At 45.2% G+C, this 27,635-nt stretch overlaps 1 protein-coding gene across 2 annotated transcripts; it reads left to right on the top strand.

The window, feature by feature from the left end:
• Positions 1-305: 305 nt before the first annotated feature.
• On the top strand, positions 306-27,635 carry LOC126236872 (uncharacterized). Of its 2 annotated transcripts, none has more exons than XM_049946491.1 (3): positions 306-445; positions 14,204-14,828; positions 26,248-27,273. In XM_049946491.1, coding segments are annotated over exons 1-3 (1,002 nt in total). In that variant the 5' UTR covers positions 306-443; the 3' UTR covers positions 26,623-27,273. The 2 variants fall into 2 exon arrangements, with proteins under 2 accessions (XP_049802448.1, XP_049802449.1); XM_049946492.1 differs by lacking the exon at positions 306-445 and adding an exon at positions 498-590 and having other exon boundaries at positions 26,248-27,635.

The following is a 27,635-nucleotide window of genomic DNA, read 5'->3' as shown; positions in this document are numbered from 1 at the left end:
GACCTCCTGTGTAAAAACATTAGCCAAAGTGCATTGACCTAACAGGTTCACGAAGAAAAGTATGTATGCTGTTAGTGAGAAAACACTGTCTTCCCTGCCCGGCGGACAATGTATCGTGTACTTCGCCGCAACGCGTAGCTGTACTGCTTGCGTAAGGGGCGCGAGTGGATCAGGAGATGTGCGTACCGTCAGTGGACAGGCCAAGCACTCGTCATATTCTGTGACGCGTGTACCGGTTGACTGGAGCGAGTAAGGGCGTAGACGCGCAGTGACGCAACCGTGACCCCGCTATCTGCTGCGCTGGCAGGGGTTCAAGGCGCGCGCGCGGCCAGCCTAGCGCCGCCTGAGCAGGGAGTCGTCCGTCTTATCGCCTTGTTTTTTCGGACGCGCATTACCACATTCCAGCAGTTCCTTCGGCAGTGCGGCCGCGTGCACCACCCACAATGTAAGTTTTCTTCATATTGGGCCAGCTGCCATCCTACAAGCCTAAATACGACATTTAATGAATGAATATATGCACGCTTTGTGTACGTTTCGATGCATGAATATTCGTCATAAGGTGTCAGTCAATTCTTATAACTTTATTTGAGGTCAGTGCACTGCAATTATTACTGCTTCTATAATTGTTGATACTAGATCCGGATACGCTACTTAATCACCACATTTCTGGGTTGCTTGAAAATATTTTATTGATCGACTTTACAGATTAACTAGAAAACGAGCGTATTGTGCTTAAAATTCATTTACAGCTCCACTTTCTCAGAAATTAATTCTCAACGACCGAACTGCTGGGCAGTACCAATATGCTTCAATAATCCAGTAAGGATTTTCTTCTCTGACTCCGCACGATATTATCAGTGCCCAATATTTAGCGATAAATTAGTATGCTGTAGTCTTGGTTCGCCTGTGTACTCTGTAATTACAGTAAAATTTATCACTTACATACACACAAGCTGTTATTGCCTGTTTCTTTTTCACAGAATTAATTTACAAAGATAAATTTTTGTCCGATTATGTGTACCTGAGGTCCACCCAGTCCGACTGGTGTTGCGCTTTTGGCTTTCCGAAACCCGAAAATGTGACACTTGTTCCTTATCCTATGCAAAATTCGTGTCTACAAGTTCTATCTTTTATGTTGTAGCCGGCCGGAGTGGCCGAGCGGTTCTAGGCGCTACAGTCCGGAACCGCGCGACCGCTACGGTCGCAGGTTCGAATCCTGCCTCGGCCATGGATGTGTGTGATGTCCTTAGGTTAGTTAGGTTTAAGTAGTTCTAAGTTCTATGGGACTTATGACCTCAGCAGTTGAGTCCCATAGTGCTCAGAGCCATTTGAACCATTTTTTTATGTTGTAGTATATCATCCTAGAAATGACATTTTCAAATGCGTCTCCAACGAGGTGCAGGAGGGGAAAGGCGTCCACTAAATCCCTAGAAAAAAATCTTCGCAAATTAAGCTCGTTTCCTCTCGTATCAGACAGACAGACGTAACAATTCCATGCCACTTTGAAGAAAGTTGGCACTTGTATGCGATACTGACCAGTTAGAAGTGTATCCAGAATCATGAAATCTCAAAACTATTTCGTCATTCGTCACCAAGCTAAGTTGCCCCTTCTTCACCCCACTTCCTCCCCCTGCCCCTTTTTTTCAGCTCAGGTCATAGGTGCGTGCTTACGTGCGGTATTTCATTTTTACTATGTCTTTGGATGATATTTACTGCCGACAATCTCAAGCGCACCAACATCTTTGAAAGTTCTGTATTTGATTGATTGTCTTAAGTTGTGACGTTCTTACAATATGTTGTTATAAAGGAGCTTAGCAGTCATACACAGAATTACGCATCTGTGTTAATGACGATAATAGCAGAACTATAGCACCATTTCTGGGATCGAATTCGATATCTTTTTAAAAGACTGAGCAACTCTCCTTTTTGAGTCGACATTTAACTCAGAAACAGCTGTCGCATAAACCTTATAGCTCTTCTCGTAGAAGATGAGCTAAAGTTGATGCTACTTTTCTTGATTCCTCCTAGACATTTGATGCTTTTTTTTTTTTTTTTGTGTTGCCGTTCAGTAAATGACCCATTTGCTTGGTCCAGTCACATTAATGTGACCACTGTCTATGTTCGACGAAAACTTGCAATAATTACTCCGAGATAGCAGATGGCAGCACTAGCAGTGGAGAGTATATGAGGCCAGGGGGTGTGGAGGGGGGGGGGGTTAGAGGGGGGGGGGACGCGGAAAACGTGCAGTCGTTGTCCTAATACGAAAACGCAGAGATTTTTCTGACGTATAAAAGAACATGATGATTGGCTTTCGGGCCAAGACTGCAAGCATTTATGAAACGGCTAAGTCTATATGCGTGCTGACATAGTTAAACTATACCATGCATGGCAAGATAGCTCTGTCCAAATCCGGCACCATAGGCCGTGGATGACAGGGGTGAACGACAGCTGCGGAGATGAGTACGGGTGAATAGATGTGCAACTGTTCAGTAACTGACCTCCCAGATGAACCAAGGACCTACCAACAGTGTCTCCTCAACGACCGTTCAGCGAACGTCGCTGCGTATGGGCCTCTGCAGCAGGCGCCTGGTTCATGCAACCAACCTGAGTGCTTTTCATCAGTGACGAATGCTGGAATTTGCACGCCAGTACCGCTACTCAAAGTCCACTGACTGGCGACCGTTGGCCTATTCAGATGAATCACGTTTTATGCTCCATCGGACAGATAGCCGTTGCCTTGTATGGTCCTGCAACAATCCTCGTAAGGCTCCAGGTCGGAGAAGGGAGAGTTATGGTCTAGGGAATGTTTTTGTGGCACTCCCTGGATGATCTCATTATTCTGAAAGGCGCAATGGATGAACACAAGTATGCATCTATCCTTGGAGACTATGATCATCCCTACATGCTCTCTACTTTTCAAACGCTCGATGGCATCTACTAGAAGGAAAATGTAACCTGTCATAGCTCGCAGTGTACGTGCCGGCATCGAAGAGTACCAGAATGATTCCAGAATGAGATTTTCACTCTGCAGCGGAGTTTGCGCTGATATGAAACTTCCTGGCAGTTTAAAACTGTGTGCCGGACCGAGACTCGAACTCGCCTTTCGCGGGCAAGTCTTCTACCATCTGAGCTACCGAAGCACGACTCACGCCCCGTCCTCACAGCTTTACTTCCGGCAGTACCTCATCTCCTACTTTCCAAACTTCACAGAAGCTCTCCTGCGAAACTTGCAGAACTAGCACTCCTAGCGGAAAGGATATTGCGGAGACATGGCTTAGCCACAGCAAGGGGGATGTTTCCAGAATGAGATTATCACTCTGCAGCGGAGTGTGCGCTGCACTTGCCCGCGAAAGGCAAAGGTTCCGAGTTCGAGTCTCGGTCCGGCACACAGTTTTAATCTGCCAGGAAGTTTCATATCAGCGCGCAATCCGCTGCAGAGTGAAAATATCATTCTGGAAACATCCCCCCAGGCTATGGCTAAGCCATGTCCCCTCAATATCCTTTCCGGCAGGAGTGCTAGTTCTGAAAGGTACGCAGGAGAGCTTCTGTGAAGTTTGGAAAGTAGGAGACGAGGTAACGGCAGAAGTAAAGCTGTGAGGACGGGGCGTGAGTCGTGATTGGGTAGCTCAGATGGTAGAGCACTTGCCCGTGATAGGCAAAGTTACCGAGTTCGAGTCTCGGTCCGGCACACAGTTTTAATCTGCCAGGAAGTTTCAAAAAAAAAAAAATGGTTCAAATGGCTCTGAGCACTATGGGACTTAACATCTGTGGTCATCAGTCCCCTAGAACTTAGAACTACTTAAACCTAACTAACCTAAGGACAGCACACACATCCATGCCCGAGGCAGGATTCGAACCTGCGACCGTAGCAGTCCCGCGGTTCCGGACTGAGCGCCTGAACCGCTAGACCGCCGCGGCCGGCAGGAAGTTTCAGTACCAGAATGAGTTTACTGTACTCCACTGGCTACCAAACCCCCCTGATTTAAATCCAGTCGAGACTCTGTGGCACGTCCTCGATTAGGCTGTTAGAGCCAAGGATCCTCAACCGTGAAACCTAGAGCAGCTGGCCACAACACTTATGTCTACATGGCTCCACAGACCTGTCGGTACCTTCCAGAACCTCATTGATATCCTTTCTGCATGTCCGCGCTCCAAAAGTGGTCATTCGGGCTTTTGACAGGTAGTCACATTGATGTTACTGGACCGTGTAGAAAATGTATGACTAGACACGAGTTTGAATGTTCCTCAGTGCGTGCCATGCCTACAAATAAACAGTACTAACGCGATTTGGAGCTACCTAAACGCCTACATGTGCAAAAGCAGTCTAATGCACATAAGATAACGAAAACCATTTTATCAACATTCTTGTAAGCCACAGAGTAGATTACATCGATGATACACACTGCTGTGCAAAACTTAAGGACCAAAGAGACTTCCGCATGATGTGTCGCTGCCAAGTAACATAGCTCGATGGAAGTTAGGTCATACATAGAAAGAACTGCTACAATACAGTACACGAAGTTACTGAAAGACGTACACGATGAGACGAACAGAAATGACACATCTATTAAAACACAATAATTACACTGATGTCACCGCCATTTGTGATGCCCCCCTGGACTTCACGAAAGGCGGAACGTGACTCTTAATACGATGTGTGATAACCATGAATGGCAATGCTTGCTCTACAGCGTCCTCCCGTGCTGCTGACTAGGATGGTAAAGTGTCCTTGTGGTAGAGCGTACCACTTCTCAGACAGCGCGGCTAATAACTTGTGGGTGGCTACTGATGCACGTGAACGTGCTGCAGTACGTCCCCCTAACGCATCCCACACGTGTTCGATGGACGGTGGGATTTAAGTTGGGGAAGCTGGGAGGCCAGCCCACTCGCCGAATATCCTCTTGCTCCAAGAGGTTCTCCACCTGTGCAGTTCGATGCGGTCGTCCATGTCATCCATAAAAATAGTCAGTGCCCAATGCACCCGTGAAAAGAGGTAAGTGGGGAAAGACTTAGATGTCACTATGGTTGTGTAATATTTTGACTCCACACACCTTAACACCCAAAACGATCATGTTCCCCGCTGCATTACGTTTTCCCACCCTTGCTGTGTTAGTGTACGTCCAGCATTACCGAATATGATAATTTTGGTAGCCCAGATGTTATAAGGTAGGGAGCATAACGTTGCAAGAGCGTGATGACCTCCAAATCTTTAAACTCGTCCACTAACCGGTTATCGTTATTAATCAAATTGCGTGCATATGGAATATTGTCTCAGTTGTGTGACTGGATTCGTGATTTCCTCTCAGAGAAGTCATAGTTCGTAGCGATAGACGGTAAATCATCGAGTAGAACAGAAGTGATATCTCGCGTTCCGCAAGGTAGTGTCATAGGCCCTCTGCTGTTCCTGAGTTAGATAAATGATCTAGGTGATAATCTGAGCAGCCCCCTTAGACTGTTTACAGATGACGCTGTAATTTACCGTTAATAAAATCATCAGACGATCAGTTCCAAATACAAAATGACCAGAGAGAATTTCTGTATGGTGCCAAAAGTGACAATTGGCACTAGACAAAGAACAGTGCGAGGTCATCCACATGGGTACTAAAAGAAATCCGATAAATTTTGGGTAAATCGCACAAATCTAAGGGCTGTCAATTCGACTAAATACCTGGGAATTACAATTACGAGCAACTTAAATTAGAAAGAACACGTAGATAATATTGTGGGGAAGGCGAAACAAAGACTGCGCTTTGTTGGGAGAACATTTAGGCGATGCAACAAACCCACTAAAAAGACAGCCTACATTACACTTCTTCGTACATCAATACTTAAACTGGATGAAGGTGGGTCACAGCTGGTATAATTTTTATTAAAATGAAATTCCTCCAGCTGTACTTAAGATTTTTTATTTACTTCGGTACTAGTTTCGGCGTTGCGACAACGCCATCTCCAGGCCCGTACACTTTGATGAAATCAGTTGTGCGTGGCTCAGACTAGAAGTCCGCGGTGACGCCTTGCTCATTTCCCATGTGCGTCTTTTCATGGATGCATTTTGCAGTGACTTTTGTTTTGTGGACGACAATGTTCGACCACACTGAACCGCGCAAGTGGAGAAGCTCTTGGAACGAGAGGATGTCCGGCGAATGGACTGGCCTTCGCATTTCCCCGACTTAAATCCCATCGAGCATTTGCAGGATGCTTTGTGGAGACGTTTTGCGGCACTTACACATGTATGAACGACCGTCCATCAGTTGTCAACCGCGCTGGTGAAGAAATGGAACGCGCTGCCACAAGAACTCCTTACCAACTTCGTGGCCAGCATGGGAGTACAACGACGAGCATGCACTGCTGTCCGCAGTGACCACACGTCCAGTTGAAAACCATGTCCCATTAGTAATGTCGAGGAAACTGTCATAAGTCGCAGTGACATCAGTGTTTTTGAATGAAAGTGTCATTTCAGTTCGTCTCACTGCGTATTTCTTTCACATAACTGAACTCTAGCAATTCTTTCTATGCGTGGTCAAGTTTCATCGAGCTATGTTAGTTGAAGTGTACCTTGCGATAACCACCTCAAACGATTGCTGCATAGCGACTAGTTAAAACTCAGCAGAAATCCACTCGCTTTCAAATCGAAACTGAAGAATTTCCTCATGGCTCACTCCTCCTATTCCTTGAAAAATTAAGCAGATTCTTGTGTTATATTGCTTCCTGCATTTACTTAAACTTATGGTTTGGCTTTTTTGGGTTCATAAACATTTTATTTTATTTGTTATTACTTTTATGTTGTAATTTCATATTCTGATACATTCCATGACTTTATAGACTTTCTCCCCAATTTGGTCCTACGGAACAAAACGTGTAAATAAATAAATTCTGAATAGGTGAAAATTGTTAAAGAGCTGTTGTTATTACCAAACTAGAACGGAGATTTAAATCCCAGAATAAAATGTTCGCAGTTCGTGTGAGGTATTTTTTGTAACGCTAGGGCCCAGAGTGATTCAGTAAAACCAATGAGAACCGCTTTAAGAAATGCGTTGCTTCCTGTGACTTCGCGTGAACTCAAGATTACAAGTATGTCTTGTATGGTATCCAAAGTCACGTTATTGACCCATAAATATGTGGCTTGTAAGGACAATACTGATAAAAATAAGATTGGAGTGCATGCGGAACGTAACTGCAACGAATGTTTTGGATGCTATCTCAGATTAAAATAGGGATGACGAATGCGATTGAAAACTAGATTGTCTCCGGCATACATAGCAATGATTTTTTGTATAATATTAATCATACTTTCTTTTTAAGAAATAGGCTGAAAGAGGTCATATTTAAGAGTGGGAAACACATAAACAGTTTTTATTTTGCCATTTGACTACTTTTCGCCTCACAGGGTAAATATGAGACGACTGCCTGGTTACGAAAAAATTCTTCTGTTTTCACATGCTTCATGTCCCGATCGCAATGGAGTCTAACTGTTTAGGAGTATATACAAGATTCCTCTTCTGTATTAACGCCCCACTTCTGGTTATGCGACTGTCGACAGAATACCGAAGATAGAGTTTTTTGTTTTCCGATCCTCCTCTTTTCTTTCTTAGTCGTCTTCGAACGATTCTTCTTTCCAGGTATGCATTCACTTTTATACTATACATTTAGCAATAAATGCTTTAATTCCAAATGAATGACAGTTTTATCATTTTATAAATAAAATGCTAGAATTAGCTGAAAATCTCATCAAGAACATTTACCCAAAAAGATTGACATACAGTTCAGTAACCCTGCGTAAGAGGTAACTTTTTAGTTGCTTCGAAAAAACTAAATTTCCAATCGTGCCTAGATGCCCATGCGGAACCTGTGGGTCATTGTTTCATTCATTTTATTATCATTATTCCATATGTTATTCGTTGGCCGCGTAGTCAGTGTGGGTTGTTTGAGGTTTCGGTCCATTCCAACCAGATCCCATCGAGCAGGTTTGGAAGTGGGTGCTCTCTACTGGAAAAATTTGTGACGGGATATCAAGTCTAGCACTTGCCTAAATTAGTTCAAAAAATGGTTCAAATGGCTCTGAGCACTATGGGACTTAACATCAGTCATCAGTCCGCTAGAGCAAAGAACTACTTAAACCTAAGTAACCCAAGTACATCACCCACATGCATGACCGAGGCAGGATTCGAACCTGCGACCGTAGCAGTCGCGCCGATTTCTGAACTGAAGCGCCTAGAACCTCTCGGCCACAGCGGCCGGCTCCTAAATTCGTTTGGCGGGACAACGTCCCAGAAAAAAAACAGTAGAGTAGTGTGCGTTCGTCTACGTGTGTGTGTCACAGTGCAAAGTCTAAAACTTGCTCAACTTGTGCTGAAGTATTCTTATCCTCTTAAATGCCCTCCCATTGTGTATCCTAAGGCGTCATTGATTAAAGGTGTCGGAGACCAAAGTCTTCTCGCAGTGCAGTACCGGGCGTTTGTGTTAGCTTCTGGTTCAGGCCTACGTAGTTCTTCATCATCATCATCATCATCTCAGGGCGTACCACTATCCTTTCCGCCCTTCCCTTTTTCATTCACGATTGGTATGTGGATAGAGTGATTGGCGGTAAACCTCCGCTCGAACTCCATTTCTGTGATTTATCTTGTCGTGTTTATCTCGCGAGACTATGTGGGAGGCAGTATTTTTGTTGCCCTACCCTTCTTGTAATATACCCTCTCATACACGACGCCTCTCCAGTAGTGTCTGCCGTTCGAATTCCTAGAGCATCTCCGAAATGCTCTCGCGCCCACGAAATAGTACCGTGACGAAACTTGCCGCTCTTCTTTGGATCTTGTCTATCTGTTCTATTAACCAAACTTCGTAAAAATCCCTGGCTGATGAGCAATACTCAAGAATCGCTTGAACACAGTTTAATAAGCCACCTTATTCGTTTATGTTTTGGTAAGACTCTTCCAACGAAAGTCAGCCGCGCATCTCAGTTTCCTGTAGTTTGTTTGATGTGGTCATTCCACTTTAGGTCAGCCCGGAAGGTTACTTCTAGGTATTTTGCAATAGTTTCTAGTAATTCATTGGCATGCTGTAATCAGACAGCAGTGGATCTGTTCTGTTATATATGCATAATACGTTATTTTTATGTTCTGGCTTAACTGCCAATTCCTACATCAGGCATCGATCCTCTGCGGATTCTCCTGCGTTTTTCCGCGGATCAGCTATTTGTATTGCTCTCGGGTGTCCATCCGGGTGCTGTCGTCGACGAAACACGATATTTCAACAGCGTACGCTGTCGCAATCTTCAGATGATAGCTGCTGTATGTGCGTCTTTGTTACACTGCGCCTCGTCTCTACGATAAGAGTACAAAAGCACGAGTATAATGGAGGCGCGATGTAGCTAAGGTGTTCATTCTGCAGGTATCACCTGAAGCTCACAGCAAGGTACTTTGTGGAAATATCGTGTTTCGTCAACGGCTGCGCCGGACTTTGTGTCTGAGAGTAATGCAAACAGCTCGCAACTGTATCGGATTCCTTCCCGAAGCCGAGGGTCACGGGATCAAACTAGACGCCGACGTCTACAGTGCTCCGAATCTCATTGACGAACAGAGCAAGCTGAGTTTTGGAATATATCTTCTTGTGCGATATTTATGTTGATTTTTATACAGGACATTTGGTTCTCCAAAATCCTGCCTCGGGCATGGATGTGTGTGATGTCCTTAGGTTAGTTAGGTTTAAGTACTTCTAAGTTCTAGGGGACTGATGACCACAGATGTTAAGTCCCATAGTGCTCAGAGCCATTTGAACCAGCTACTTCTTTTGCCTAATCTTTGCTGCATCTCACGGCATCTCATCCGCTCATCCATAGACAAGTTGTAATTGTGTAATTTAGAGATCTGCACTTCTGCAGGTCGACAATCAGTGTAGCGATTAGCAATAGATTCTCAGCATAATCAACTGTAACGTACTGTCAACAGCGGCTGGTATAAAACTCTACCAATGTGCTAAAATATTACAAAAATAAGAAGATAGTATTTTACTACGTCGTTATGTAGATGCGACTTAATATTACTGCGATATTAGCTTTAACCATTGCACTAATCAAGTATGTTTGTATGTCCATGATTTCAGCATTAATGTATCCTACATCTTTCACTCTCCCTGTATTCCACGCATCATTGTTCCTTAATAAAAAACATCGAAAGCAAAAAAGTGCTTTGCGAAATCACACCCACAGATCCAACTCTTTTCATACACTTTCATACTAAATTTCCTCGCATACTCACTTTTCTTTTTTTTACCACCACATATTTTCTTTTGGCCCAAAAAACGGTAGTAATTGTAACTAAATGGACTATATTAATTTTACATCTGTTAACTGAATTATTTAAATTTTTAAAGTTAGAATTAATAATTTAACATGTAGAGGAATAAAATAAAAATAGAGAAAAGTAATGGTAGCAGCGGGAATCGAAGCCGTCTCAACAAACTGCCATTCAGTGCACTGGAACTTTTTTCCCTTTCATTGTATCTTTCTATTCTTTTGTCATTATTTTCTTCATTTGGTCCGTGCAGATGCCACATGACACCTCTTCAAGTTCTTCGTTGAAAACTTCTTTCTCCCTTTTATTATTATTATTATTATTATTATTATTATTATTATTACAGGGGACAGCCAGCCTCATTATAGAACACAATTGAGCTCCAGTAGCAATATGTCAGCTGCTCCTCTAAAACCCCTCATACTCTACGTTTGCACAGTACTTTACAAGCACTTTTAAAGAAAAATCCTGACCTTGTACTGTGAGAAACGTAACATCCTCATTGCCGGCAGGGGTGTCATTCAGAGAATGCGCAGTGGACAATAGACAGCTGCGTACCCCTCTCTGAATTGATCGTAGTGCGGCTGACCATCTCAGCACTTGATGCTGGTTTTTAGTCATCGTGGAGAGGAGAACGCCACACGATACGTTTTCATACGTTTTATTTACATTCCACCAAGCATTCGAAGAGAAATGGCGTAATTTTAATGCGATATCCGGCTCGCATTCGAAGAGAAATGACATAGTCTTAGCATGTTATTTAGTGTGCTGATAGCACATTAACACATGATGAATGGTTGGCACAGCATATTGTGCATAAAACGACATAAATCCTCCTTACGGTCACGACTGCAGAACAATAACTGGCAGCAGTAATGTATATTAAATATGTGGGAGTATGTTTACAGAGCAGAGTAAAGTGAAGTTCGAATCCTGCCTCGGGCATGGATGTTTGGAATGTCCCTAGGTTAGTTAGGTTTAAGTAGTTCTAAGTTCTAGGGGACTGATGACCTCAGATGTTAAGTCCCCGCCGGCCGCGGTGGCCGTGCGGTTCTAGGCGCTTCAGTCCGGAACCACGTGACTGCTACGGTCGCAGGTTCGAATCCTGCCTCGGGCATGGGTGTGTGTGATGTCCTTAGATTAGTTAGGTTTAAGTAGTTCTAAGTTCTAGGGGACTGATGACCTCCGATGGTAAGTCCCATAGTCCTCAGAGCCATTTGAACCATTTTTGTTAAGTCCCGTTGTGCTCAGAGCCATTTGAATCATTTGAACCAGTAAAGTGAAACAGCCATATAAAACTAATTTGTTGGAAGAATTCTCAAGAAGGCGATAGTTGACAAAACCCTTGTTCGACCGCTACCTGAACATTTCACGTCGATCTTTGTTGCCAGATAGGACTGATGGAGGGTGTAGAGAACACCCGAAGAAGAGCGACGCTTTTCGTCACTGGATGACTTAGTAAGTATAAAAGCATCACAGAGGTACTCATTCCACTCCAGCAGCGGCAGACGCTACAAGAGAGCGGATCTGCGTCACTGTGTGGTTTAATGCTAAAATTCTGTGAGCGTACGTTGGTAGAAGAATCAACTAAAATTTTACTTCCTCTTACATATAACTCGCGTATACGTTATGAAGGTTAAATTATAGAGATTACAGTTCACACTTAGACGCACCAAAAATTGTTCTTCCCGCGCACCGCTCGCGACTGGATCAGGAAAAGGGAGGAGCGGGGAAGGCAAATGATAATGGAGCGCAAAATACCCGCCGATACATAAGGTGGTTCCCGGAGCATGCATGATGTTGAGCTCCTTCGAGAAGCTCTTCACGGTACCAAGCTGATCTCGTTTCAGTCTCCTGCCGATGAAAGCTCTTTGAAAATACGAGGAGCCTTCAACAAGTAATGCATCAATTTTTTCCTGAAAACAGGTGGATTTTATTCAGGATTTCAATACACCATATTATTCCGCCCTCTTTTGTCTACAAACCTCTATTTTTCAACATAATTTTGGCTTAATGCGACGGCCTTACGCCATCTTACTGGGAGGGCCTTTATGTCCGCTGGTCGACATCGGAGCCGACGTCTCGCTGCATCAGTAACCTTCCCCGTCATCCACATACTGCTTCCTGCGGAGTGCATCCTTCTTTGGGCCAAACAGATGGATGTCGGAAGGTAGGAGATCCGGGCTGATGAGAAAGAACAGTCCAATGAAGCTTTGTGAGCTCCTGTCAGACTGTCAGACGTGGAACTTCTGCGAGGCTTCGCATTGTCATGGAGAAGTAGCAAAAAAAAAAATAAATAAATAAATAAAAAATAAAAAAAAATAAAAAATAAAAAAATAAAAAAATGGCTCTGAGCGCTATCCGACTTAACTTCTGAGGTCATCAGTCGCCTAGAACTAATTAAACCTAACTAACCTAAGGACATCACACACATCCATGCCCGAGGCAGGATTCGAACCTGCGATCGTAGCAGTCGCACGGTTCCTGACTGCGCGCCTAGAACCGCGAGACCACCGCGGCCGGCTGCCCTTTTGTCCCCGGTTAGAAGGGATGAACGTATGTTGCATGGCCTATGACGATTTTTTCTACGAATAATTGTCACGGTGACCGTCGTAACGCGCAAGCAATTCCGCACAAATGATCCTTCGTTGCTCTTTATGGTCTTTTGTAGGGTGCCGAGGGACCCACTGGGCACACACCTTTGAGTACGCCAACTGGTGGACGAGTGTGTCGGCACTACCAAAAGAGCCGTCCAGCTGAGCAGCGAGGTGTTTGACTGAGTTCAGTGTCGATCACCTCCAATGAGAGTGGCCGCACGTTCCAACATTGCAGGAGTCACAGCTGTATGCGGCTGGCCGGCACGCAGTAGATCGGATAGGTCTGCGCGGCCTTGTTGGGATGATGACAGACGCCTCGCCCAACGATTTATCGTGCTTTTGTCCACTGCCTTATCTCCATAGACCTTCTGCAGGCGGCTATGAATATCTGCGATGCTCTGGTTTTTCGCCCAAACAAACTCCGTGACAGCTCTCTGCTTGGAACACATCTCCGTCAGAGATGCCATTTTGAATGTTACGTATAGCGCCGCCATCAATCGGAACTTTATGGAACTACAGGGGCTGAAGGGGGAATATTCAAAGATGTCTCACAACAAGTTCTGTATTTTTCCTACCGAAAGTGGTTGAGAAAAGAGAAGTGTTGCCTTAGTTATTGAACATCCCTCGTATCATCGGTACCCTCTGAGGTTGTTACAAATAACCTAAATTGGAACTATCACTTAGATAATATTGTGGGTAGAGCAAACCAAAGACTGCAATTCATTGGCAGAACACTTAGAAGGTGCAGCAGGTCTACTAAAGAGACTGCTTACACCACGCTTGTCCGCCCTATTCTGGAGTATTCCTGTGCGGTGTGGGATCCGCATCAGGTGGGACTGACGTATGACATCGAAAAAGTACAAAGAAGAGCAGCTCGTTTTGTATTATCGCGAAATAGGGGAGATAGTGTCACTGACATGATACGTAAATTGGAATGGTAATCGTTAAAACAAAGTCGTTTTTCGTTGCGACTGGAGCTTCTCATGAGATTTCAATCACCAGTTTTCTCCTCCGATTGCGAAAACATCCTGCAGGCACCCACCTACATAGAGAGAAATGATCATCACGATAAAATAAGAGAAATCAGGGCTCGCAAAGAAAAATCTAAGTGCTCGCTTTTCCCGCGTGCCGTTCGAGAGTGGAACGGTAGAGAGACAGCTTGAAGGTGGTTCGTTGAACCCTCTGCCAGGTACTTTAATATGAATAGCAGAGTAATCACGTAGATGTAGATGTCAGAAACGGTCGCGTCTATCCGCGGAGGTGATCATTGAGAAAGATTACATAAAGGACTGACGGGGATGATTTATCCTGTTTCAGGGTCTCCTCCTGCCGACAAGTCTTCATCGTGGCAGCCCTGGTGTTTATGCTCACATTTATCCCTGTACTGGGAAACGAGATACCACACAGACTGCAACATGAACTTCCTGCAGATGTTTATTCAGTCGAGTATAATCCCAAGCTCGCCCACGAAAACGAACGGGGGAGCAGCGTGGAGCGTTTGCAGCAGGAACTAGCTGAAGACACGCCTGCAGTCGCTGCCGCTGTCGACCCAGCGGTCAGCGGTGATGCGGTGGGAGGCGAGCGGGCCCCGCAGGGCAGGAGGAAGCGCTTCTGGTCGGCCAGCGAGAGCAGCGAGGAGGAGCCGGCGGACACGAGCGGCTACGCGGCCGCGTTCGACGCGCTGCTCGACTACCACGCCGAGGTGCAGCGCCAGGGGCGGCGCGAGGTCGACATGCCCGACATGCGCAAGGAGACATCCGAGAAGCTGCTCTTCTTCACCGTCACGACGCGCATGAGCGTCTCCGGCGTGCGCCTGCGCGTGCCCGCCACGCTGCGGCGCGTCTCGCGCGTCACCGCAGAGGTCCTGCTCGGCGGCGACGTCGACATGTCCTGCAACGTGCGGCTCGGCGACTTCGAGACCTGGGGGCAGTACGACGTCAAGGTGAGCTGCGTCCACCTGACACGATCTTTCAGAAATGTCTGGCGGTCAGTGGCCGATTATCTGATACACAGGTAGTTCCAGTTTTCGAGAAGGGTCGCCGAGCAGATGCGCAAAACTATAGACCTATATCTCTGCCATCGATCTGTTGTAGAATTTTAGAACATCTTTTTTGCTCGCTTATTATGTCATTTCTGGAAACCCAGAATCTACTCTGTAGGAAATAGGCCTACGGAAATAGGCCTACTGAAACAGGCCTAACAAATCTCTACCATTTGGTGAGCAAAATGTATGAGACAGGGAAATTCCCTCAGACTTCAAGAAGCAAATAGTAATTCCAATCCCAAGAAAACAGGTGTTGACAGATGTGAAAATTACTGAACTATCAGTTTAACAAGCCACAGCTGCAAAATACTAACACGAATTCTTTACAGACGAATGGAAAAACTGGTAGAAGCGGACCTCGGGGAAGATCAGTTTGGATTCCGTAGAAGTGTTGGAACACGTGAGGCAATGCTGACCCTTCGACTAATCTTAGAAGAAAGACTAAGGAAAGGCAAACCTACGTTTCTAGCATTTGTAGACTTAGAGAAAGCTTTTGACAATGTTGACTGGAATACTCTCTTTCAAATTCTGAAGGTGGCAGGGATACAATACAGGGAGCGAAAGGCTATTTACAATTTGTACAGAAACCAGATGGCTGTTATAAGAGTCGAGGGGCATGAAAAGGAAGCAGTGGTTGGGAAGGGAGTGAGACAGGGTTGTAGCCTCTGCCCGATGTTATTCAATCTGTATACTGAGCAAGCAGTAAAGAAAACAAAAGAAAAATTCGGAGTAGGTATTAAAATCCATGGAGAAGAAATAAAAACTTTAAGGTTCGCCGATGACATTGTAATTCTGTCAGAGACAGCAAAGGACTTGGAAGAGCAGCTGAACGGCATGGACAGTGTCTTGAAAGGAGGATATAACCTGAACATCAACAAAAGCAAAACGAGGATAATGGAATGTAGTCAAATTAAGTCGGGTGATGCTGAGGGAATTACAGTAGGAAATGAGACACTCAAAGTAGTAAAGGAGTTTTGCTATTTAGGGAGCAAAATAACTGATGATGGTCGAACTAGAGAGGATATAAAATGTAGACTGGCAATGGCAAGGAAAGCGTTCCAGAAGAAGAGAAATTTGTTAACATCGAGTATTGAGTTATGTGTCAGGAAGTCGTTTCTGAAAGTATTTGTATGGAGTGTAGCCATGTATGGAAGTGAAACATGGACGATAAATAGTTTGGACAAGAAGAGAATAGAAGCTTTCGAAATGTGGTGCTACAAATGAATGCTGAACATTAGATGGGTAGATCACATAACTAATGAGGAGGTATTGAATATAATTGGGGAGAAGAGGAGTTTGTGGCACAACTTGACTAGAAGAAGGGATTGGTTGGTGGGACATGTTCTGAGGCATCAAGGGATCACCAATTTGGTACTGGAGGGCAGCGTGGAGGGTAAAAATCGTAGAGGGAGACCAAGAGATGAATACACTAAGCAGATTCAGAAGGATGTAGGCTGCAGTAGGTACTGGGAGATGAAGAAACTTGCACAGGATAGAGTAGCATGGAGAGCTGCATCAAACCAGTCTCAGGACTGAAGACCACAACAACAACATACGGAAACAGCGATCGTGTGAGACCCAACTCGCTTTATTTGTTCATGAGATCCAGGAAGTATTAGATACAGGCTCCCAGATAGATGCCATTTTCCTTGACTTCCGGAAGGCCTTCGATACAGTTCCGCACTGTCGCCTGATAAACAAAGTAAGAGCCTACGGAATATCAGACCAGCTGTGTGGCTGGATTGAAGAGTTTTTAGCAAACAGAACACAGCATGTTGTTCTCAATGGAGAAACGTTAAAGTAACCTCTGGCGTGACACAGGGGAGTGTTATGGGACCATTGCTTTTCACAATTTATATAAATGACCTAGTAGATAGTGTCGGAAGTTCCATGCGGCCTTTCGCGGATGATGCTGCAGTATACAGAGAAGTTGCAACATTAGAAAACTGCAGCGAAATGCAGGAAGATCTGCAGTGGATAGGCACTTGGTGCAGGGAGTGGCAACTGGCCCTTAAGATAGACAAATCTAATGTATCGCGAATACATAGAGTGAAGGATCCTTTATTGAATGATTATATGATAGCGGAAAAACACTGGTAGCAGTTACTTATGTAAAATATCCGGGAGTATGCGTGCGGAGCGAATTGAAGTGGAATAATCATATAAAATTAATTGTTGGTAAGGCGGGTGCCAGGTTGAGATTCATTGGGAGAGTCCTTAGAAAATGTAGTCCATCAACAAAGGAGGTGGCTTACAGAACACTCGTTCGACCTATACTTGACTATTGCTCATCAGTGTGGGATCCGTACCATGTCGGGATGACACAGGAGATAGAGAAGATCCAAAGAAGAGCGGCGCGTTTCGTCACTGGGTTATTTGGTAAGCGTGACAGCGTTACGGAGATGATTAGCAAACTCAAGTGGCAGACTCTGCAAGAGAGGCGCTCTGCATCGCGATGTAGCTTGTTGTTCAGGTTTCGAGAGGGTGCGTTTCTGGATGAGGTATCGAATATATTGCTACGGTCGCAAGTTCGAATCCTGCCTCGGGCATGGATGTGTGTGAGATCCTAAGGTTACTTAGGTTTAAGTAGTTCTAAGTTCTGGGGGACTGATGACCTCAGCAGTTAAGTCCCATAGTGCTCAGAGCCATTTGAACCATTTTGAGGTCACGAATGTAAAATTAGAGACATTCGAGCGCGCACGGAGGCTTTCCGGCAGTCGTTCTTCCCGCGAACCATACGCGACTGGAACAGGAAAGGGAGGTAATGACAGTGGCACGTAAAATGCCCTCTGCCACGCACCGTTGGGTGGCATACGGAGTATAAATGTAGATGTAGATGTGTACAAAAAGTAATGCAATCTGATGGGAAGATGAATAAGTTACAAAATTATATATGTGGTGTCCGACCTTTCGGACATGTCCGAAAGAACAGTCACACACTTATATTTTATGTGAGGACGGACAATGATCCCTTCTGTGCAGGTGCGCTCCAAGCTCGAACTCTTACAGGAAGCGGCGAGATGCCACAAGTAATGAAAATAATGAGCGAGAGGCACTACATCAGTAGTGAATGGATAAGTTGAGAATCGGGTCTGTCGGAAGGCACGCTACGGTAGTCCGTGCAGGTGTAGTGACCAGTGTGTCTGAATGTCATAATGGTCAACACATCTGCCTAGTAGGTAGGAGACCTGGGTTACAATCTACATCTACATCTACATCCATACTCCGCAAGCCACCTGACGGTGTGTGACGGAGGGTACCTTGAGTACCTCTGTCCGTTCTCCCTTCTATTCTAGTCTCGTATTGTTCGTGGAAAGAAAGATTGTCGGTATGCCCCTGTGTGGGCTCTAATCTCTCTGATTTTATCCTCATGGTCTGCGTGATATGCGTAGGAGGGAGAAATATATTGCTTGACTCCTCGGTGAAAGTACGTTCTCGAAACTTCAACAAACGCCCGTACCGAGCTACTGAGCGTCTCTCTTGCAGAGTCTTCCACTAGAGTTTATCTATCATCTCCGTAACGCCTTCGCGATTACTAAATGATCCTGTAACGAAGCGCGCTGCCCTCCGTCGGATCTTCTCTATCTCTTCTATCAACCCTATTTGGTACGGATCCCACACCGGTGAGCAGTATTCAAGCAGTGGGCGAACAAGTCTACTGTAAACTACTTCCTTTGTTTTCTGACTGCATTTCCTTAGGATTCCTCCAATGAATCTCAGTCTGGCATCTGCTTTACCGAATTTTATATGGTCATTCCATTTTAAATCACTTCTAATGCCTACTCCCAGATAATTTATGGAATTAACTGCTTCCAGTTGCTGACCTGCTATATTGTAGCTAAATGATAAATGATATTCGCAGCACATTACACTTGTCTACGTTGAGATTCAATTGCCATTCCCTGCACTATGCGTCAATTCGTTGCAGATCCTCCTGCATTTCAGTACAATTTTCCATTGTTACATCCTCTTGATTTACTACAGTATCATCCGAAAAAAAGTCTCAGTGAACTTCTGATGTTATCCGCAATGTCATTTATATATATTGTGAATAGCAACGGTCCTACGACACACCTGAAATCACTCTTACTTCGGAAGACTACTCTCGATTGAGAATGACATGCTGCGATCTGTTATCTAGGAACTCTTCAATCCAATCACACAATTGGTCTGATAGTCCATATGCCCTTACTTTGTTCATTAAACGACTGTGGAGGACTGTATCAAACGCCTTGCAGAAGTCAAAAAACACGGCATCTACCTGGGAACCCGTGTCTGTGGCCCTCTGAGTCTCGTGGACGAATAGTACGAGCTGGGTTTCACACGATCGTCTTTTTCGAAACCCATGATGATTCCTACAGAGTAGATTTCTACTCTCCAGAAGAGTCATTATACTCGAACGTAATACGTGTTCCAAAATTCTACAACTGAACGACGTTAGAGATATAGGTCTCTAGTTCTGCACATCTGTTCGACGTCCCTTTTTGAAACCGGAGATGACCTGTGCCCTTTTCCAATCTTTTGGAATGCTACGCTCTTCTAGAGACCCACGCTACTCTGTGTAAAATGGAACTGGTATCCCATCAGGTCCAGCGGCCTTTCCACTTTTGAGCGATTTTAATTGCTTTTCTATCCCTCTGTCATCTATTTCGATATCAATCCCGGTACATCACAAATTTTTAACTTTTCTCAATGAGTTAAATCAATGCACACTAGCAGTTAATGCCTAATTCCTTTGTGTCTTAAATTACAATACATTAAAATAGCTGATGGTAAATCTTATATGATTGTGGTCCATGAAACTTTTCCGTTCCTAAAGTATCGTTAAGGGCTGCGCTGGGAAACTTCGGACGTGCTCGTGGTTCCGGTGTCTTACCTACTACTCAGTAACATTACGAACATTTCTGAAGAAGTCCTCCGCGGCTCTGGACGAAACGGTAGGAATGGACCACTACCATACAACCCGGAAAATTTACCAACAGCTAAGAGATCCGTTCGCGAAAGCTTTCGTTGTATAACTTATTAAATTCTCCAAGCTATTACGCCCTGATAGAATGAATTTCTTGTAGAAACCCAACGTCGTGCCCTTCTTTGGACATCCAGAACGAGGGAGAGGCAAAGGCCAGTGGTCACTGTTGTATCTTCTATAAAAGTCCGATTCAATCCCTGGTTCTATCCTGAGTGCAGCAACATTTCGTTCCCATATCTCGGCGTCGTAATGTAACATGTCGCTCGACTTTTGAAAACATTTGTCATCACACGTCTGTGCGGGAGAACACGGAAATGAAATATTGTTACAACGGTGTGAGTTAGAACTTCTTAGAAGCTGAACCCCCTTCAAAATGTCCTCTGCAAATAGGAAAGAAATGTTCACTTTTTCCAAGAAATACATCTCACTATGTCTTAATAGCCTGAAATCCATACATATTATAAAAAAACGTGTGTGTGTGTGTGTGTGTGTGTGTGTGTGTGTGTGTGTGTGTGTGTGTGTGTGTGTATGTGTTTTCCACATCTCCTTCTAAACCACAGGACCGATTTCAACCAAACTAGATACACCTATCCCTTATTGTAAGGCAAAAATCACTGTCGTTGAAAGAACCATCTACCTCTCATGGTTCCGGAGATAGGACGTCATAAACAGTAGATGCATGAAAAACTGTCGCATCATGCATGACGTTTAAATTTATGACTTCTTTGCTACTAATTCTATTTGCAATATATTTCAGACAGTATCCACATATGGCGCTACACAAATAGTCTACCTCATTGTACGACAAGTGTTTTAGAGATATGACATCATAAACACTGAGATGCATGAAAAAATGCCACATGACGCATGAAGTTTTAATACATTTATTATTTACTACTAAGACACTCATAGAGTCGAGTCAACTTCAGGAAATCCCTGGCGTCTGGTACAGATTTTGACAGCTTTCAACTGCGAAGTGCAAACAGCTATAGGCGAAAACAATTGCTGTCTATAGCGCTGTGAAGAAGCGTTGCCATAGAGACGAAAATCACGTTCTAAGCACGCAATGTAGCTGTACTTACGCATTTGTACAGTATGCATATTTCTTTGTGCAACAGTTTAATAAATTCAAAAGTCTTTTCACGAATACATGGAACTGATTTTTTTTTTTTTTTTTTGATATTACATCATCGACAAGATGGATACCCGGACTTGCCGGGTTTATCAAAAAATACTTTAATAAGTGTGAAATTCCGGTCGTGAATATTTACAGTCTGACTTCAGGTGCCTGGCGTTCAGAGTGAAAATGAAGTTCTTGAAGGAGATCATCTTTCCCTCATTTTTCAGTATCTGATTGCGATTTTGGCACTTAGGCCTTTGCCGGCCACGGTGGCTGAGCGGTTCTAGGCGCTTCAGTCCGGAACCACGCAGCTGCTGCTGTCGCAGGTTCGAATTCTGCCTCGGGCATGGATGTGTGTGATGTCCTTAGGTTAGTTAGGTTTAAGTAGTTCTAAGTCTAGGGGACTGATGACCTCAGATGTTAAGTCCCATAGTGCTTACAGCCATTTGAACCATTTGAACTTAGGCCTATCTTAAGCGCCTTAGCATAAGATTTTTATGTGTAGATCAAATATGCCAACAAGGCTTCCCTGTCAGGTGTCTCGAATATCTTCATGTGTGTATAATCGCCAGAAATTTTTGATTTATGTGAAGACGCTATTACCCGCTCCTTGTAATGACCTCAGTGCCGAAACTGTATAGTGCATTGAAAAATAAAACATTGCAGTTTTCAGCTGTGTGGCCGGCCGAAGTGGCCGTGCGGTTAAAGGCGCTGCAGTCTGGAACCGCAAGACCGCTACGGTCGCAGGTTCGAATCCTGCCTCGGGCATGGATGTTTGTGATGTCCTTAGGTTAGTTAGGTTTAACTAGTTCTAAGTTCTAGGGGACTAATGACCTCAGCAGTTGAGTCCCATAGTGCTCAGAGCCATTTGAACCATTTTTTTTTTCAGCTGTGTGTGGTGTGAAAAGTTGTGATGGCTCCACTATGAACTTTGAAACTATGCAATAAGTTTAAACCTTATGCCACAGAAATTAACGTGGAAACGGTAGTAATGTAATGTGAAATGGAACTAGTCACACACACACAAACACTTACATAATACAGAGCAACTGAAAAATGTGGTTGGAATAGCTATCATCTGAATATTTAGCAGTAAGTAATGCATCACCAAGAAAGTGACCAAGAAGTGAATAAATGTTTGCTTTCTGCTTACAGCGTCCAGTAGTTCTATGGGAACATTTCCTCAGTTTTGTTAATCACTGACTTAATTTATGAATATCATTTTCACTTAACATCACAGTGTTGTGCGGGATCAATGTGCAAACACATTCAGCGACAGCTGAAATAGCGCCCGTCGGCCTATCTTGTCTGCAGCTGTAACCTCATAGCGTGCAAAGAGAAACTACTTATTATTTACTATTTGTGATCACAGTTCAATATATGGCTTCTGATACATCAGAATTTTCATGCTCTGTAAGTCGAATCCACGAGTTACATCAATATGCCAACCATGCTACGTTGCACAGTTTCAGGAACAAGTGACAAAGAAATAACCTGGGTTGGGCGGAAACAATTCAGAAAGCAGTTCAACTGAAGAGGAGTGGACATGCAGTCACACGTGCTGGACAGACAAAACATAGTTACAAAGAAGGTAACTGTGAAGAAACCTTGGTATCAGATGAAGTACTTCGACTGATCGACGAAAGAAGGAAGTACAAAACTGAGCCGTATACGGCTCGCGTTGATGCCGTTCATAGCTTAGCATCTTGTAATAGCGATAGTGGCGCCTCTTTTTCGTAGTGTGTTCACTACGTTTTGCTCGCCTTGTCTGTCCGTGAGTGGCAGCAGCAGCACTTATCGATAGCGCGTACTGTGGTACCATCTTCGGAGCGGCCTCTAGTATTTCCGGGTCGTCGTGTGTGACGAGTGAGTGGAGTTGGGACGGAGCAGCAGTGAGCGTCGGAAAGCCAGTACTCGCCCGACCGCTGGCGACATACATGCACTGTGCAACGGAAGGATGTGGTCGCGAGAGCGCACGACCACGTCAAGGGCCACATTCAGCGAGTTTTAGTTGAATGGACACACACACACACACACACAGGTGAAAGTTGCACTACTAGAACGTCACTGAGCCGTGGGACTTAGGGTAAGCAGGAAAGGTGTGGACGGGGCCTAATCAATTACCGTTGGTTGGACCGAAAACACGTACACTTTATTAAAAAAAAAAAAACGAACTCTCAACAATAATTTTAAAGGATTTTACTACACTGGCGGGTGAAAGCCTTATTAGAATAATTGCAAGTTACTGTCGAATGAAGGCCACAAGCAATGTTACACACAACCAACGGCTGAAGGCCTGATTATGAAGGTTCAGAAGTATTCGTGGTCCGCGTGCTCGTGGTCGTGCGGTAGCGTTCTCGCTTCCCGCGCCCGAGTTCCCGGGTTCGATTCCCGGCGGGGTCAGGGATTTTCTCTGCCTCGTGATGACTGGGTGTTGTGTGCTGTCCTTAGGTTAGTTAGGTTTAAGTAGTTCTAAGTTCTAGGGGACTGATGACCATAGATGTTAACTCCCATAGTGCTCAGAGCCATTTGAACCAAGTATTCGTGGGTTGAAGGCCACAAGCAGTTTCAGAATACACAAGGGCTCAAGGCCTGAATTGCCAATAAGGTGGACGATTACACTTTAAAAATACTAAAACCCCTTCTAATAATCTGAATAACTTGTAACAAGCTATAGTGACGGCTGAAGGCCTCACTAAGAGAAAATCGAAAATAATTTGTCGGCTGAAGGCCATAAGCAGTGTTACAAACAATTAACGGCTGAAAGCCGGAATTACAAGTGGGGAAGGCAATAACATGTTAAAATATTAGAGTAAATTTCAAACAGTTATGACAACTTGTCCGCCGGCCCGATTGGCCGAGCGGTTCTAGGCGCTTCAGTCTGGAACCGCGCGACCGCTACGGTCGCAGGTTCGAATCCTGCCTTGGGCATGGATGTATGTGATGTCCTTAGGTTAGTTAGGTTTAAGTAGTTCTAAGTTCTAGGGGACTGATGGCCTCCACTGTTAAGTCCCATAATGCTCAGAGCCATTTGAACCATTTGAACAACTTGTCCAAATAAGACGGAGTGATCCACAGACAGTGCTCCCTGGATCGACCCGAGGAAGGTGACTAGAGCTGTGTAAGCGGTGAGACGGACAGCCAACAGCTGTACTCATGTAACAGGATGGCAGCTCACACTAGGGGTAGCTTAAACGCCGACTGGCCGAGTAACCAATCCGCCTAACGTCCGATCACCGGTACAACGATGGAATATTTTCAGGCAAGGGCGAAGAGACGGACAGCACCACGTCTTCAGAAACACGCCCAAGGCCGAAGAAAACACTAGAACCAAGGTAGACCTCCAAAAAACATATGCACAGTACAATTCAAGAGGCTGTCGAACTACACGCCGTGTCGGACAGCATCAACACGACGAGCCCATGAGGTCACTTCGACGGGCGGACACACACACACACACACACACACACACACACACACACACACACACACACACACACAGGTGAAAGTTGCACTACTCGAACATCACGGTCCATTCAACTAAAACTCGCTGGAGCCGGTCCTTGACGTGGTCGTGCAGTCTCGCGACCTCATCCTTCCGCCGGAAAGTGCATGCGTGTCAAATGGCCCTGAGCACTATGGGACTTAACTTCTAAGGTCATCAGTCTCCTAGAACTTAGAACTGCTTAAACCTAACTAACCTAAGGACATGACACACATCCATGCCAGAGGCAGGATTCGAACCTGCGACCGTAGCGGTCGCGTGGTTCCAGACTGTAGCGCCTAGAACCGCTCGGCCACCCCGGCCGGCCACATGTGTGTTGTTATGACTTAGCAAGACAGCCAAGTCACAACGAGAGGAAGCCGAAAGGCACGCGTTAAGCTCACGCAGATTGGCGTGAGGTCTGGAACAGTTAAAAGGAAATGAGAACTTAGAAAATGGACGCAGTTGCTGTAATACTTAACTTTAATCCACATTTGTAGAACATCGCTCTTGATGATACATGCTTCAAAATATTAATTATCAAAGCTATGGCGCCTTGCTAGGTCGTAGCCAATGACTTAGCTGAAGGCTATGCTAACTATCGTCTCGGCAAATGAGAGCGTATTTGTCAGTGTGGCTTCGCTAGCAAAGTCTGCTGTACAACTGGGGCGAGTGCTAGTACGTCTCTCTAGACCTGCCGTGTGGTGGTGCTCGGTCTGCTATCACTGACAGTGGCGACACGCGGGTCCGACGTATACTACCGGACCGCGGCCGATTTAAATGCTACCACCTAGCAAGTGTGGTGTCTGGCGGTGACACCACATGTGTGTCACCAGCGGTCGGGCGAGTGCTGGCTGTCCGGCCCTCACTGCTGCTCTGTCCCAATTCCACTCGCTCGACACACACGACGATCCGGAAATACTACAGGCCGCACGGAACATGGTACCACAGTATGCGCTGTCGTTACGTGCTGCTGCTGCCACTCACGGACAGACAAGGCGAGCAAAACGTAGCGGCGGCAGTGAACACACTAAGAAAACGAGACGCCACTATCGATATTACAAGATGTCAAGCTATGAACGGCATCAACGCGTGCCGCACACGGCACAAAAACCCTCCAGGCAAAGACAGGAATACAGCAGTATAAATGCCTTAGCAATGAAAGACGCAGCAAATGCGAGGCAACCAAGGCGAGGCATGGGGGAAGGAGTTTATTTTTCGTGTTTAGGTTATCGTCGCACTAGTGCAGTTAAGAATACTGCTAAATGCGTAAGTATGTGAACACTTTTTACAGTACTGCGTACAGCTGGGGAACAGTTCGGAAACGATGGTTGTATCAACTTAATAATGCATCCTGTCATAAATCAGCATCTGTGATGGAATGGTATGTGGATATTAACATTCCTTAAATGGACTGGATTCCCCAGAGTCCCGACATGAATCCAGTGCAACACCTTTGGTTTCAATTTTAATGGCCAGCTGTGTGCTAATGAAAGCCGGCCGTTGTGGCCGAGCGGTTCTAGACACTTCAGTCCGGAACCGCGCGACTGCTACGGTCGCAGGTTCGAATCCTGCCTAGGGTATGGATGTGTGTCATGTCCTTAGATTAGTTAGGTTTAAGTAGTTCTAAGTTCCAGGGGACTGAGTACCTCAGATGTTAAGTCCCATAGAGCTCAGAGCCATTTGAACCATTTTTGTCTAATGAAATAAAGTGGGAACTAAGAAGTGAATGGGTGCTTTGCAGGTGAATGGTATCGGCCCGAACGGCGACTTCGAGACGACGATCCACGACCGCGTAGTGCACGCCACTGTTCGCTTCCGGGAGCTCCCGGAGGCGGCGTCGGCCTCGTCGACGGCGGCAGCTCCCACCGACGCGGCTGCGGAGGCTGTTACGGTGGCGGCGGCGCCGCGCTGCAGCCTGGAGGCGACCGAGCTGACGCTGGTGGAACGCGGCCGCAACGACGTGCCGGCCGTGCTGTCGCGCTGGGCCTCCCAGGTGGAGGACGTGCCCACCACGCTGCGCGTCATGAAGCAGCTGCTCAACGAGCGCCTCTCCCAGTACCCCTGCGGCGACGCCTTCGTCGCCATGGTGCGCCGCGGGTACGCCGCACCCTCGTAGCCGACGTTCTTGAAGGGAACCACTCCGGCCATTTTGGTTCACACTGCCCGGTGGCCTTACACGTCGGGCACCGTGCTGGTCCTGGCTACCAAACTGTTGGAATACCCAACGACGACAATATCTTGAAACCACTGGACGATGATGTGCGACAGTCTTAGCACTGAGTGCTGTTTATTAAGTGAATTATGAGTGGGCTGTTAAAGTTTTTCGTGCTTGTCCAAGTCTGAACAACTTCTGATGGAAGTATTTCATTGAACTACAGTTACTTGGAAGCTAGCTTATTCTGTACAGCGAGAACGTACTGAGTCTGTATCTGGAACATGCTCTCTTGAGGCGTGCAACCGAATTGCGTGTTCACCGATACTGGTATGCGCCAGAATCAGTATAAGGATCTTCAGACACGTCTTAGTGCTGCACTTGTGTTGAGAAGTTGATCGAGACTTTATTATTCTCGAAAGGGACCCACATGCCCTCAAAAACTTTTATTGTACGTAATTAAAAATAGTTATAACCATTCTTGTTCTGCATTGGTTTTTGTTTTCTCATTGTCAGTCACCTTAATGAAAGATGTCAAATGTTTTGTAAGTGACAGATATTTGTTGAAAAAATAATATGTAATATATATCTATTTTCTAGTAAGATTTCATAAAATATTGTATTGTCATTATGTTGTTGTTAGCTGTCAGTGCATGGCTTTACCGACAGTACATGGTACTCTAGATTTCTTTGTCTTGTAAGTTTATTTAGGTGTCAATTTCATTGTCAGTTACTTCTCATGTGGCCAACTCTACACTGGATTGCCCCATACGACTAATGGGAACTGTCTCTTGAAATAAAGTTCCCAATAGTCACATGGGACAGTCCAATGTAGAATTAGCCATATGAGAAGTAACTGACGTTGAAATTGACGCCCAAGATGCACATCTGCTATTTATTAATACTCACAAAAATATGGAGATACGCACATATTTTTCGATGTACTCGTTTTCTGCCGAAAAACAAACACCAGAAAA

Source organism: Schistocerca nitens, chromosome 2 (assembly GCF_023898315.1).
Source record: "Schistocerca nitens isolate TAMUIC-IGC-003100 chromosome 2, iqSchNite1.1, whole genome shotgun sequence".
Taxonomy (NCBI): Eukaryota; Metazoa; Arthropoda; class Insecta; order Orthoptera; family Acrididae; genus Schistocerca; species Schistocerca nitens.
The sequence above is the reverse complement of the archived record's forward strand: the minus strand, read 5'-3'. Positions and strand labels throughout refer to the sequence as shown.

Coding starts and splice junctions, on each gene's coding strand:
- LOC126236872 (XM_049946491.1), top strand. Junction 14,829..26,247: donor GGGGGCAGTACGACGTCAAG/GTGAGCTGCGTC, acceptor GGTGCTTTGCAG/GTGAATGGTATCGGCCCGAA.